Here is a 13,459-nt window from a genome sequence, read left to right on the forward strand (position 1 = left end):
GGAAAACAAGATCCCACCTTGTGTGCCAATAGCTGTCGTGGGCAGGGCCCACTTCACTGGCTGACATCTAATAACAATGACAACAATAATGACAAAGATGGTAATGAAGACAGCCGTCCTGACCTGGAGGGATGGCCTGGCGTGTGCCGAGCCTGCCCTGTTAACTCACAAGGACATACGCACCCCACAAGGTTGGCCTTCCATCCCCCAGGGATCCATGGACTTTGACTGGGCTGGTCCCCCCACCAGAGTAAGAGTCCCTTGAGAGCAGAGACTTGCCATCTTTCTCTCATTTCCCAGGGTCCCTGACTCGGAGGCCTGCTCTAGAGCCACAGGAATGAAACGCGATGCTGAGAAGCCCCACCCCAGGGGCCTCAGAGCTCCCTGTAATCTCTCCATTGCCCTTCCGAGCCTTGGTTTCCTCTCTTGTAAAGTGGGAGGAGGCTTTGCAGGGGTGAGCCGCTCGAGGGACGAGTGCTCTGTGAGCTGAACTCAACACCTTACAGAGGGGTGGTGAGGACTGTCTCAGAGCTCGGGATCAGGGCCTGGGGCACACATTTGTGAATGAAGGAACGGCCCAGGGCCATCCCACTAAATATTTAACTGATGGCTGCTGTCCACAGGAGAGGCTGTTCTTAAAGCAAAATGAGTTTTTACTGGTGTGACGACGAGGGCAACAGCATACTGGGGTGGGGGGTCTCTTCTAATTAGTCTTAGGACTAATTTTCTACTGTAAACGTCTCCCATGAGGGGCTCAGAGCCCCCTGTGAGCACAGATAAATGGGACACAATTCACAACAGGAGTCTTGACAAACTCTGTAAGGCGAGTCCTCTTACTTTAAAATATAACCCTGTGACAACCTCGGATGACCGGAGGGCGTGAGGGCACAGGTGCCTGGGAGGCAGGCAGGCCCGGTGCCCAGTCCCGGCTCCGTCACTGGGGGGTGACCTGGTCAGTCCCTCACCCACACCCTCACTTGTGCTGTGTGAGCTCTTGAGACACCAGGAGTCGTTGGTGTTTATTCTATAGGTGGGGAAACTGAGGCCAGTGAGTCGGGGGAGCGCTGCGTTGGCGGGCTCCCCTCCCCAGCCTGGGGGCTCCTCGGGTGACCAGGACACGTGGCTTACGCTCCCCACGCTGCCCGGCCCCTGGACAGGGTGAGCAGGAGAGGGCGTGCGGCCCGTCCCCAGGGGACTCACCCAGCACGCGGACCACCCTGGAGTCCTGCAGCACGGAGTTCCCGCAGGCGGCCTGCACCGTCACGCGCACGTCCCCCGGGGCCGAGAACCGCGTCGCCACTGAGTTGTCCAGGGAGAGCAAGGGCTGCAGGGGCACAGGAGGGGTCAGGGCCACCCTGGGAACTTCTCGCCCCCTCGCTCTCTTGAGGAAGTGGGGGCAGCACTGGGGGGCCCCAGAGACAGCACATGGCATGACACAAGGCCTTGCAGACGCCGGCCCGAGCCCCTGCCTCCGGTGTGGACGCCTCAGACGGCCTAACACGGCAGCCGGCCGGGCCTCCAGGCACTATCCCAGTTCATCGCCCAGCCCCACGCTCTGCCGCGCCTTCCTCCCCGGACCCCAGCGCCCAGCTCAGCAGCCCCCTGGGGGTGGGGCACGCTCATCAGGACTGGGGGACAATGCTACCTCAGACGTCGCAGAGGGGTGACAGAGGCTCGGGGAGGTGTGGTCACCGAAGTGCTGGCAGTGGCCAAGCTGAGATGCGTGCGAACTCAGCGCCCGAGCCCCTTCCTCAACCCTCCCTACCCAGGGAAGCCTCCAGAGCCCACAGCCCCTCCCCGCCCGGGCCTCTGTGTCTGGCCCTCAGCTGCTGTTTGTGGGGCTTCCTGCTTGGGGATGCAGGGCTGCAGTCTGCTGAACAAGTGAAGGCTGCCACTCTGGGTCCTGAGGCCACCCCAGCTCACGGATGGGCAGCCTTGAAAAGGCCCTTGGGACCTCCCGCCAGGCATCCTGTCTGCAGGCTCTGAGTGAGGCTCCTGAGATCTGGTCCGGCCCCAGTGACCCCTCCTCTGTGAAGCCTTCTCTGGCCACCCCCTCCCTAGACTACAAAAGGGCCTCATCTCTCCTGGAGCCCTTGGACACCTCCCCTGCCCCCTTCCTGTGACACTTGTCACACCCTAACTCGGGTCACCTACTCTGTTCACATCTCTTTCCCAGGGGAAAAGGCAGAGTCTGGTCCAATTCATCTGTGTCCACCACACTCGGACACGGCTGGCCCCGAGCAGATGCTCAGGGCGGGAGGAAGGGGTGGTGTGGCACACACTGTGTCCTCCTGCCCAGTACCCAGGCCAGCGTCCCATCCCCCTCTCCACCCCGGCTGGGAGCCGGTGGGAAGGAGGGGCCTGGAGCGTCCGGGGCAGCGAACCTGCAGGCTGTTGCCGATCCACCAGTAGAAGACGGTGAGGTTGGGATTCGAAGGCAGCAGCACGGCCGTGAGGTTCACCTCCTGGTTGATGCCAACGACAGGAACCACTTCGAGGTAGAGGGCCTGCAGGGGGGCTGCAGGGTCCGGAACACGGGCAGGGGTCAGAGGGCATCAGGGCACTGGGCATTTCAGAGGCTGCTTATTGGTCACTGTCACCATCAACTTCATTATCACCACCGCCAACACCATCACCACGACCTCCACCACCACCTCCACCACCATCACCATCACTACGACCACGATCATCATCACCACCACCATCACCACCACTACCATTATCACCGCCATTATTACCACCACCACCATCACCACCACAACCACCACCAACCCTACTGCTGTGCAGACCACCGGCAGTGTGGACTTGAGCCCAGCCTGCCCGCCTCCCTGCCCCTGGGCTCGCCATCCTGAGGACAGGGACCTGCAGCTGCCCGAGGCCTCCCTGCACCTCCCCAAGGACCAGGTTCTCTCGGTCACAGGCAGTGAAGCTCGGCCTCACAGGGGCAGGGACTTACAGTTGACCTGGACAAAGAGCACGGCCTCGTCGTGCCCCGCCGTGTTCTCCGCCCGGACGGACACACGGTAGATGCCGGGGCTCTCGTAGCGGTGCCGGATGGGCTCCCCTGTCAAGGTGAGGTTCACGTACACGGCCTTGAAGCCGTCCCCGAGGTCCACCTGGTACTTGGTGGTCAGGACATCGCCCTGCGGGCAACACCACGAGGCCACTTAGGAGCGGGGTGCGAAGCTGCGGGCCAGCGGTGGCTCACTCCCTCATTCACGCCCTCACTCCTTTCCTCAAAAGCCGTGGGCCTGGGGACCCCAGGCCAGCAGACCGGGTTCTGCCCTCGGGGCTCCAGCCTGGAGAGCCGGGCTGAGGAAGGCAGACGTGGCCAAGAGCTGTGGAGACCCAGGAGGGTTGGGGGGGCCAGGTTGACATTCTAGAACCATCACCCAGCCGTGGAGGGGGGGGAGGGGCCGGGGGTGGGGCCCGGGAGACCCCCGAGGCCTACGCCAGGAGCCCCGAGGGTGAGAAGGGGCCTCGCACGTGCTGGACAGCTTCAGCAACGGGACTAGGAAGGCGATGAACACGAGGACTCCAACATCTCCCAGGAAACAAAACACTGCTTCTCCCTGTCACACTGTGGTTCCTGAGCTGTACTTTTCTCTCGTTCTACGCGGTGCCCTACGCGGGCGAGGTTGGGACGCACGAGCCCGGGCACAGAGGAGCTCCCTCCAACCGCTGCCCCTTCCCACCCTTCATCAGCTGCCCGAGCTGCTTACGGCCCCGGGGACACCCCTGCCGCGGGCATCCACCTTCAAATAACCATATTTTCCTCAGAGTTGTGGGAAATTGAGTCGGGGGAACAATAACTTTTTCAATTTTATAGCAAGAAAGAGTTCTCATATTCAGTCTCATCTCGTCTCTCCCTTCCTCTCTCCCTCTCTCCCTCTCCCCTGTCATCCCTTCCCGCCACCCATCCCCAAAAGGAACACCCAGAAAACCATTTCCTAGCGATCAAGGAGGGAACAGGACCATCACTAACCACTGAACAATCCTCTTCCTTTACACCTGCCAAGCCTCACAAATTGATAGGACACTTTTACATAAATTACGTTCATTTAACTTTCTCCACGATTGTGGTATCATGGGTTCAACAGTGTCCCCACCCTGGAATTCGCGTCCACCTGGAACCTCAGAAGGTGACCTTATTTGGAAGTAGGGTCTCTGCAGATGGAATTAGTTAAGATGAGGCCGCACTGGAGCAGGAAGGGCCCTAATCCCACGACTGGCATCCTGAGAAAGGACAGGGAGATTTGAGACAGTGGGGAGGAGGCCGAGTGAAGACGGAGGCAGAGACTGGGGCAATGCGGCCACACGCCCAGGAGCACCGGGGCCCCCAGAAGCTGAAGAGACAGGGAAGGACCCCGCCCTCGAGCCCCGGAGGGAGCTGGGCCCTGCTGAGGCCTGGATTTCAGACTTCTGGGCTCCCGATCGTGAGAGGAGAGATCTGGCTGTTTTGAGCCCCCGTGTGTGAGCACTTGCTCCCACAGCCTCAGGAACCTGACGCGTGAGGGGGTGTGCTGCCCCCCACTTGATGGGTTAGAAGATGGAGGCTCTGTGAGTCCAGAACTCGGTGGGCCGGCTCACCGTCCAAGCTCTGTGGGTGTAAAGGCCTCATGGGGTGCAGGGGAGGGGGGTCTCCAGACGACTTGCTCCCGGGATGGAGGGGTTTTCTGCGCTTCATCCTGGGGAGCGGAAGGCGCCTCCGACTGCAGTTGGGATGGTGGCTTTGCCTTGGGCAGGGAGCCACACCCTTCTTCTGGGGCCCGTGTCCCTGCCCACCAGTGGCTAGACTGATGCACATTTAACTATTGAAACGTTGTACTCAGTTAAAATAACTTGTCCCCTTCTTGCTAATCAGGAAAGTAGTACATTCTCAACGTGGAGAAAACAGGGAGTGCAAAGAGGAGAAAGGAAGAGCCTGTCACCACGTGACACGGGCTGCCCTTCAACAGCCACAGCCGCCGCCCCACCACACCCGACTCCCTTGCCACTACTGTTCTGCATGTCCATAACTCTGTCCTCTCGAGACTGCCCCGTCACCAAGATCAGACAGCATGGAATCGTCGGGACTGGCTTGTTTCAGTCAGCGTGATTCAAGTGAGCCACGCAGGTCACGGTGTGCATCAATAATCGCTTCCTCTTCCTTGCAGAGCAGCATCCACGGTATGGATGGACCACGGCTTGTTTCACCACTCCCCCCTCGAAGGACATCCGGGTTGTTTCCGGTTTCTGGCTATTACGAAGAAAGCTGCTGTGAACACTCGTGTACAGGTTTTTGTGTGAACATAAGTCCTCATTTCTGTGGGATAAATTTGCCCAGGAGTGCAACTGCGGAGTTCTCTGGTAACTGCATGTTTCGTCTTTTAAGCAACTGCCCAACTGTTTTCCAGGGTGGCTGCACCATTTTCCATTCCCAGCAGCACACATAAAGGATCCAGTTTTTCTGCATCCTCCCAGCATTTGGTGGTGTCACTATTTTTCATTTTAGCCATTCTCCCAGGTGTGTAGTGATGCATCGTGGGTTTAATTTGCATTTCCCTAATGGGTAATGATGTTGAGCACCGTTTCATCTGCTTATCTGCCATTTGAACATCCTCTTCGATGAAAAGTTTCTTCATCTTTCACCCATTTTCTAATTGGATTGTTTGTTTACTTAACAGTTGAGTTCTGAGAGTTCTTTACATATTATAGGAACCAGTCCTTGTTGGAGATATGGTTTGTAAACATTTCCTCCGTAGTTTGCCTTTTCATCCTCTTAGCAGGGTCCTTCAGACAGCAAGAGTGTCTAATTTTCACAAAGTCCAGTTTCTCAAATTTCCTTTATGGACGGTGCTTTTGGTGTCAACCCTAAGAATTCTGTGCCCAGCCCCAGATCCCAAATATCTTCTCCTATCTTTTTTCTAAAAGACTTCTAGTTTTCCGTTTTCCATTTAAATCTGTGGTCCACACTGAGCTGATATCAGGGGTGAAGTTCAGGTCAAGGTTTGTTTTCATTGGATGCTCATTGGCTGAAGATCATCCTCCCCCCATGAGATGGTTTTGCTCCCCTGTCGGAATCAGCGGGCCTGTTCATGTGGGTCTGTTTCCGGGTTCTCTATCACATCTTATTTTTAATTCTTAGATATTTACAGAACCTGGGCCCCTCTCACTCCAGTGCTATTTCCACGCCCGGCCTAGCCTATGTGTGAGGGTGTGACTGTATGTGTATCGGTGTATAGATGTGTGTGAGTGTGCACAGTGTGTGTACCCTCCCTCGCCCTGCACTACCATGCTTCTCCCCCAAGGCTTTGATGAGGACACCAGTCCTCTTCTGGACGGCAGTGTGCACGGGAGGCCTCTGTCTTCCAAGAGCATCTTCCGATGGGTCCCTCACCTCTGGCCGACCCAGTCCCGTGCCTGCCGCAGTCAGGGTCCTGGCCCCCTGGAGTGGTGGGGCTGACAGGCCTGTCCCCTCTTCATTCCAGCTGGAGAATCCACAGATGTGACAGAGTGGCTGAGATTCCAGGCTCTAGGGGGCAGCAGATGGCTATTTTTCCTGGAAATCTGTCCTGGAACTCAGGGGCAGCAGCTGGGTCCACTCTGAGGGTCCAGGGGGCCCCAGGCGGTGCAGGGGGCTTCGTCCTCCTGCCACCCAAGACACTGCTGTGAACAGAGGCGCCTCACCCCACCCCAGGGCTGTCAGGCTGAAGTGAGAATCTCAGGCCAGGCTCAGTCGGCACAGAGAAAGGGGTCAGGAGGGACGTGGAGCCCGCCCAAGGACTGGCTCAGGTCTGGGGGTTGTGGACCAGGCGCTGTCCAGGTGGAGTCCCCAGGCCTGGGACCCAATGCCAGCTCTGTCTCCTCTTACTGTGTGGCCTTGGGCGAGTGACTGCATGTGTCTGAGCCTCGGTTTCCCCAGCTGTAGGGAGAGGTGACAGGAGGACACCCTGTGAGGCTGGGGGAGGGACCAAGGAATCACGACAGGCGGGCGCTCACACGTACAGCTCTGTATCCTCTGTGGCCTCAGTTTCCCTGTTTGCACCAGACCAGAGTCCCTACTTTCCAACACCAGAGACCTTGGTTGTCATCACTGTGCCCCACCTTGGCGCCATATTTTGAAGGACATCTTCTAAATAAAGCACAGGCGGTCACACAGAAAAAATTAACAGTTGCTACCTTGGGGGAACAGGAGCTCTGGTGATATTTGTATTCTTGATATTTTTATGTGTTTTTCAAATGCTCTACAATGAGTATATATTATTTTTAAAATCAGAAGAAAACTTAACACTTGTACTAAAGAAAAAAGAGAAAGACTAGGAGACTGGGAGGAAATTTATATCTCTATATATTTATGTGTGTATATGTACACACACACTCTATCTATATCCATCCACCTATATCTGTATCTATATATCATGTATGTATGATCTCTATCTACCATCTATCTATCTATTATCTATCTATAGGATTTGTCTTTGATTGTGAGATTATAAGTAACAGGGTTTTTTCCCCAATTATTTTATTGAGGCCATAATGGTTTATAACATTGTGTAATTTCAGGTGTACATTGTTATATATCAGTTTCTGTATAGACTGCATGGTGCTCACCACCAATAGTCTAGTTTTTATCCGTCACCATACATATGTGCCCCCCTTTACCGCTTTGGCCCTCCCCACACCCTCTTCCCCTCTTGTAACCACCAACCTGTTCTCTTTATCCGTATGTTCATTTATCGTCCACATATGACTGAAATCATGTGGTGTTTGTTTTTCCTGTAACAGGTTTTTTTTAACTTTCTGCTTTTCTTAAGATTCCAAATTAACTAAATCAATATAATTGGAAGTTTAAAAAATGTTACCTCCCCCCCAGGAGTGAGTCAACGTGACGTCACCGTCCAGAAAACACACCCGCGCGCATACACACACGCGCGCACACACACGCGCACACACCCGCACATCCACGCACACACGCGCGCGCGCACACACGTACACACACCCACGCACACGCACGCGCACACACGTACACACACCCACGCACACGCACGCGCGCACACTCCCTCCGCCGAGCCGGCCGCTCCGCGTGCTCCTGGCACCGCTCTGCTGTCCCCGGCGTCCTCCTCCCTCACGTCGCAGGGCGCCTGGCCTGGGGGTGCGGGCGGTCCGGCCCCGGCCCCGCGGCGCCCGCCGTTGGGGAGACCACAGGCCTCGGCTCCGGGCCGCCGCCCCCCGCACTCGGCCCCCCGCCCGCCGCCCGCCGCCGCGCGGGCCCCCGCTCACCCGCTCCTGCCGCACCGCGAGCAGCACGTCCTCGCCGGGGCGCACGGCCACCGCCTCGCCGCGCAGGCTGACGCGCAGGCCCCGGGGCGGCGCGAGCGGGCACTGCAGCGGCGCCGGCCTCCGCCGCGGGTCCACGCCGCCCTCGCACACGTCGGACGCCACCTTCCGGTACCTGCGGTCAGAGCGCGGGTCAGGGGCGGCGCGGACGCCGCGCGGGGCTGCTCGGCACCCCGGGGGCCCTGGACTGGCGACCTCCGTTCTCCACTCCCACCCCTCCCGGCCCCCGCTGACGGCTCACTGCCCCGCGTTAGAGACGGGCACAGGCTCAGAGCCGGGAATGACCAGGAGTGACAGGCCTGCCTCCGTCACCGCACGGTCCCTCGGGCTGGCCGCCTCACTTGCGATAATGATAGTGCCTGCTGTTACTGTTGCCGAGGGGAGCATGAGGGAGCCAGTCTGAATTTCGTGGCCTTGCTAAGAACTGCGGTCCCTGGGAGCACAGCCCAAGAGGGCCGGGTTCAACCGTGGCCTTGGCTGCCGCGCCCTGTGGCCATGGGCCAGCGCGCCCTCTCGGGGCTCCGTCCACTCTCACCTTGAGAGAGCTGGACCGGATGACGCCGGAGTCCTCGACTCATTCATGCAGCATGTGCCTACTGAGCATCTACCACGCGCCAGGCACTGGGGTGTGGAGTGACACACAGCCCTGCCCTTGCAGAGCAGACTGTCCAGTGGGGAGGCAGACATCACCAAACCGTCCCCCACATCGAGGTACAGTCATGACTGTGACAAGCACTGGGAAGGGGCAGCACCTGGGAATCTGGTCCCTGAGAAAAGGGCCTTCAGCTGAGATCAGGGGTGAGCAGGAAAGAGAAGAGCATCTGGACAGCAGGACCAGTGTGTGCAAAGGTCCTGTGGTGGGTGGCCCGAGCCAGAGTGGGGAGCAGATGTGGGATGAGACTGGAGAAGGGCTGGTTGGCAGAACCCAGTGGGCCGGGAATCCTTTTAGGAGACCACAGGGAAGCCACTGCACACGTGGCCTCATCTCACTTGCCACCTGTGAGGCTCCCTCAGGCTACACTGGGATTCTGGGTCTGTGAAACTAGCATCACTGCCAAAGTGCCTGGGTCTGCCCACCACCCTGAGCCTGGTGCCCCTCCTGCCCTCACAGCTCAGCCACTGAATGAACATTCAGCAGTTTATCATGCAAAGACACATTTGATTAGTTGGAAAGAAAAGGCACTCCCTAAGAGCTACCCACCCGCAGCACCTTGATGCCCACAGTGTGCAGATGGTACAAAACGAAACTTGCCCTTGATATGGATCCTGGCTCTGACACTTTAGACAAGAATTTCTGCTTGCCAAGCCCTGTTGGGTGCACTGGAGTGGCTCCTGTTGGTGCTGGATGGAGGGATGGATGGATGGATGGATGATGGATGGATGGGTGGATGGATGGATGGATGGATGGATGATGGATGGATGGATGATGGAAGGATGACATAAATGGATGGATAGATGGATGATGGATAGAAGGATGGATGGATGGATGGATGATGGATGGATGGGTGGATGGATGGATGGATGGATGGATGATGGATGGATGGATGATGGAAGGATGACATAAATGGATGGATAGATGGATGATGGATAGAAGGATGGATGGATGGATGGATGATGGATAGATGGATGACTGGATGGATGGATGGGTGGATGATGGATAGATGGATGGTTGCTGGGGGGATGGATGGGTGATGGATAGATGGTTGATTGGGTGGATGGACAGATGAATGGGTGGATGGAGGGAGAAACAAATAGATGGATGAGTGGTAGGATGGATGATGGATGAATGGATGGTGGGTGGGTGGGTGGATGGGTGGATGGGTGGAGGGATGGGTGGATGGATGGATGGGTGGATGGATGGGTGGATGGATGACGGATAGATGGATGACTGGATGGATGGACGATGGGTGGATGGATGGTGGGTGGATGGATGGTGGGTGGGTGGATGGATGGATGGTGGGATTTATGCTGCTGAGACCCAAGCCTGCATTTTTGGTCCTGCTTCCTCAAGCTCTGCCCTGCCCCATCCACAGGAGCAGTAATGGGGATTTTCTAACAAGCCTACAGGCTTTTTCCTCTCTCTCCAAACTTCCTCAAAGGGAAACGGGCACCTCAAGATAGAGCACGTTTGGGGCCTCCTGAAGCTGCAGGTTCACAGCTTTTGTGTACCTAACATTTTTATATGAAGTTACGCATTTAGAAACAATGTGCTCAGCCTCTGGTGGAGAAAAAGTATTGTAATTGCTCACGCCTGCTGAGCACGTCACCCTCATGCACAGCTGGTGCCCATCACCGCACACACTGAGGGAACACCTACTACGTGTCATGGAGCTTACAGTCCACCAGGGAGGACAACCGGTGAGTGATGACAATAACCCAGATGCGTGTACGACAGAATTAAGCTCAGGGCCCAGGGTGGGCGGTCAGGGAAGGCTTCCTGGAGGAAGTGCCATTCAAGCTGAGACCTAAAGGGAGCGTGAGCACCTCCAGCCCAGCTCAGGGCTGGCTCGCTCAGCATTGGTACATGGGGAAGGGTCCTGGCCCTGCAGGGGCTCAGAGGATGAGGAGAGGGGGCAATACTGCCCCGGATGGGCTCAGCCTGCACAGCAGGGGTGAGCTCTGAGGCACCTTGGACCTTCTTGGCCCTTTGCCCAGAGCCAGCTCAAGGCACCGTTTCTCCCTGACGCTGGCCCACATGGGCTCAGACTGGAGAACCCCGCGGGGTCAGTCCTGAGGTGACTCTCGGAGCCCGGCAATCAGGACGTCCGCAGCCCTGACTTCTCTTTCCCTGACTCCACATAGGGACCTGCGGGCGCCAGGCGGGCGGGAGGCTGGGGGTGCCCAGCGGCTCTGCCCCTGGAGCTGGATGAGGGCGGCCACATGCTGCACTCACCCGAGACTGCTGGTGTAGGTCTGGCCCAGGACACAGTCGTCAGGCGGGGCCAGAGGGTTAAACCAGAAGTTGGCAAAGCACTTGTTGGCGTCAGATTCTGAGGAGGGAGAGCGCTCGAATCCGTAGTCGCTGGGGGAGGAAGAGCAGTGAGGAGCCAGGCACGGCGGGGATGGAGGCAGCCTGGGGTGGGGCCTCACGTTGAGGGCCGACTATGCACCCATCTGTGGGGACACACTGGAGAATCCACACGGTCCTGTCCCAGAGCCAAGACAGGCCTGAAAGCCGACAGTTACGTTCCAGGTGAGAAGAGATGCAAAGGGGATTCTGGGAACTCACAGGAGGCCCAGCCTGGGTGTCCTGGAGGGCTGCCTGGAGGAGGTGAGCTGAATCTCAAAGGATGAGCAGGGGACAGCCAGAGGAAGAGAGGAGAGGAGCACTACAGGCAGGGCCAGCCCCATCAACGCTGGTGCAGGGAGACACAGGTGGAGGGGGCTGGCATGTGAGGGGCAGGACGGCGAGGGGTGAGGATGCATGGGGCAGGCGGGCAGGCCAGGTTCTGGAACCCGAACATTCTCCGTGGGCAGTGGGAACCATGGGAGTTCTGAGCAGGGCAGGGAGTGGTCGGGGGGCTCTCAGCAGAGTTCCTGGACCGGCCGGCACCCATGTGCCCCCGAGATGCCCTCACCCATTCCTAGTTTCTCCTCCCTCCTGAGCAGGCCACCCGGGGGGGTTTTAACAACCCGCCCCTGAATTCTTTTATGCCTCCCTCGGGGCGGGCTGGACTTCGTGACTCGGTGCTAATGCACAGAAGGAGGTGGAAGTGGGGCGTGTGGCTCCGAGACCAGGTCACAGACGGCGTGGCGGCCTCCCCTGCCCCACCCCGTGCACTGCGCGGGGCAGCCCCGCCAGGCTCTGAGGGCACCCAGCAGCCCCGGGGGGCGGGCGAGGCAGAGCCCTCACCAGAGGAAGTCCGAGTCCCGGCACTGGCACACGCGGGCCGTGAGCGCCGACGTGAAGCTCCTCCCCTTGACGCACCAGGATGAGGCCTTCCTCTTCCTGAAGCTTCTCTGCTGGCCCATGATGCAGCGGTCGCCCTGCAGCGGGAGGGTCGGGGTGAGGAGCTGGCCCGGAGGGGCTGACGCTCTACATCAGCTTGTCCCGCTGATCTTGCTGGTCCCCAAAGACGGCTGAGCCCTCAACCCCCAGCAGCCGTGGGGACAGGGGTTTGCCCCCTTTTACAGATGGGGAAACCGAGGCCCAGAAGGGGAAGCGGCGTGCCTGAGGTCAAGCTGGGGCAGCCTCCCTCCCAGCCCTGTCCACAAGCATTCACTGAGCACCCGCTGTGTACAAGCTCCCTCGGGGCCTGGGGGTCACAGCGCTGCTGCAAACGAGCCCCCCTTTCGATTCCTCGGGCCCCAGGGTGCCAGGCCCTGTGCAGGAGCCACGGCCTCGAGGGCTCATGTGGACACACAGTAGGTCCTCAGTGGATGATCAGAACAGGCGCTGCTCCCCAAAATAGGTGCCGTGGCAGTAACAGGTGCGGGGTCCCCCCAGCAGTTCCAGAGCCCCACCTCCTGAAATCCCGACCTCCCCCACCACACCGCGGCAGCACAGCGACCTGAACTCGGGTGGAGGCCATCTAGTCCTCGTCTGTGCCCCTTGGTGTGACTATTACACAGCTGTAGAAGCAGCTATATGTGTTTGAGATGATGGGTGGGGGCTGCCTGACCCCGCTGGGGTGTTATGTAATACACGACACACACTCCGTGCCGCCTTCCTGTGATCTGAAAGATCCTGGGCCCCAAGCGCACAGGACTCCACAGATGGGTGGGGCCTGTGGACGGCCCCCCGGGCCTGACCGGAGACCCAGCCCCGAGCGGCCCCAGGCGCCAGGAAGGGGCCAGAACACCCCGCAGAAGGATCAGATACCTCGCGGCGGTCGGGGTCCTGGGGAGGCCTCTTGGAGGAGGAGAGGCCCGCAGCCTCGCAGCATGGGGACTCTGGCAGGCAGGGACCTGCCCGCCCACCTGCGCCCGCCCACGTGCACCCGCCCACCTGCAGGTTGGTGAGGTCCCAGGAGCTGTAGTCGTCCTCCCCACACGGCCTGGAGAACGAGGGCCGGAAGTCCACCTTGACCAGTTCCCAGTCGGAGCGGAAGCTGATGTGGCCGAAGATGCTGGGGGAGAGGAGGGACGGGAGGAAACCACTTTATTTGAGCCCCATCCCCGCGGTGCCAACTGCTTCCCC

At 58.7% G+C, this 13,459-nt stretch overlaps 1 protein-coding gene across 2 annotated transcripts in view; it reads right to left on the reverse strand.

The window, feature by feature from the left end:
• The window catches only part of SORCS2 (sortilin related VPS10 domain containing receptor 2), a 512,852-nt gene that overhangs the window by 15,778 nt on the left and 483,615 nt on the right, over positions 1-13,459 (reverse strand). For both annotated transcript variants that reach the window (XM_087434882.1, XM_087434881.1), the window contains exons 15-21: positions 13,268-13,388; positions 12,173-12,306; positions 11,213-11,341; positions 8,263-8,434; positions 2,957-3,143; positions 2,385-2,518; positions 1,201-1,324 (exon numbers count right to left, since the gene is read on the reverse strand). In XM_087434882.1, coding sequence (XP_087291008.1) covers positions 1,201-1,324; positions 2,385-2,518; positions 2,957-3,143; positions 8,263-8,434; positions 11,213-11,341; positions 12,173-12,306; positions 13,268-13,388 — 1,001 coding nt within the window. The remainder of the gene's footprint in view (positions 1-1,200; positions 1,325-2,384; positions 2,519-2,956; positions 3,144-8,262; positions 8,435-11,212; positions 11,342-12,172; positions 12,307-13,267; positions 13,389-13,459) is intronic.

The sequence above is a fragment of the Ceratotherium simum genome, chromosome 8 (genome assembly GCF_057802395.1).
Source record: "Ceratotherium simum simum isolate JZ-2026a chromosome 8, ASM5780239v1, whole genome shotgun sequence".
Classification (NCBI taxonomy): Eukaryota; Metazoa; Chordata; class Mammalia; order Perissodactyla; family Rhinocerotidae; genus Ceratotherium; species Ceratotherium simum.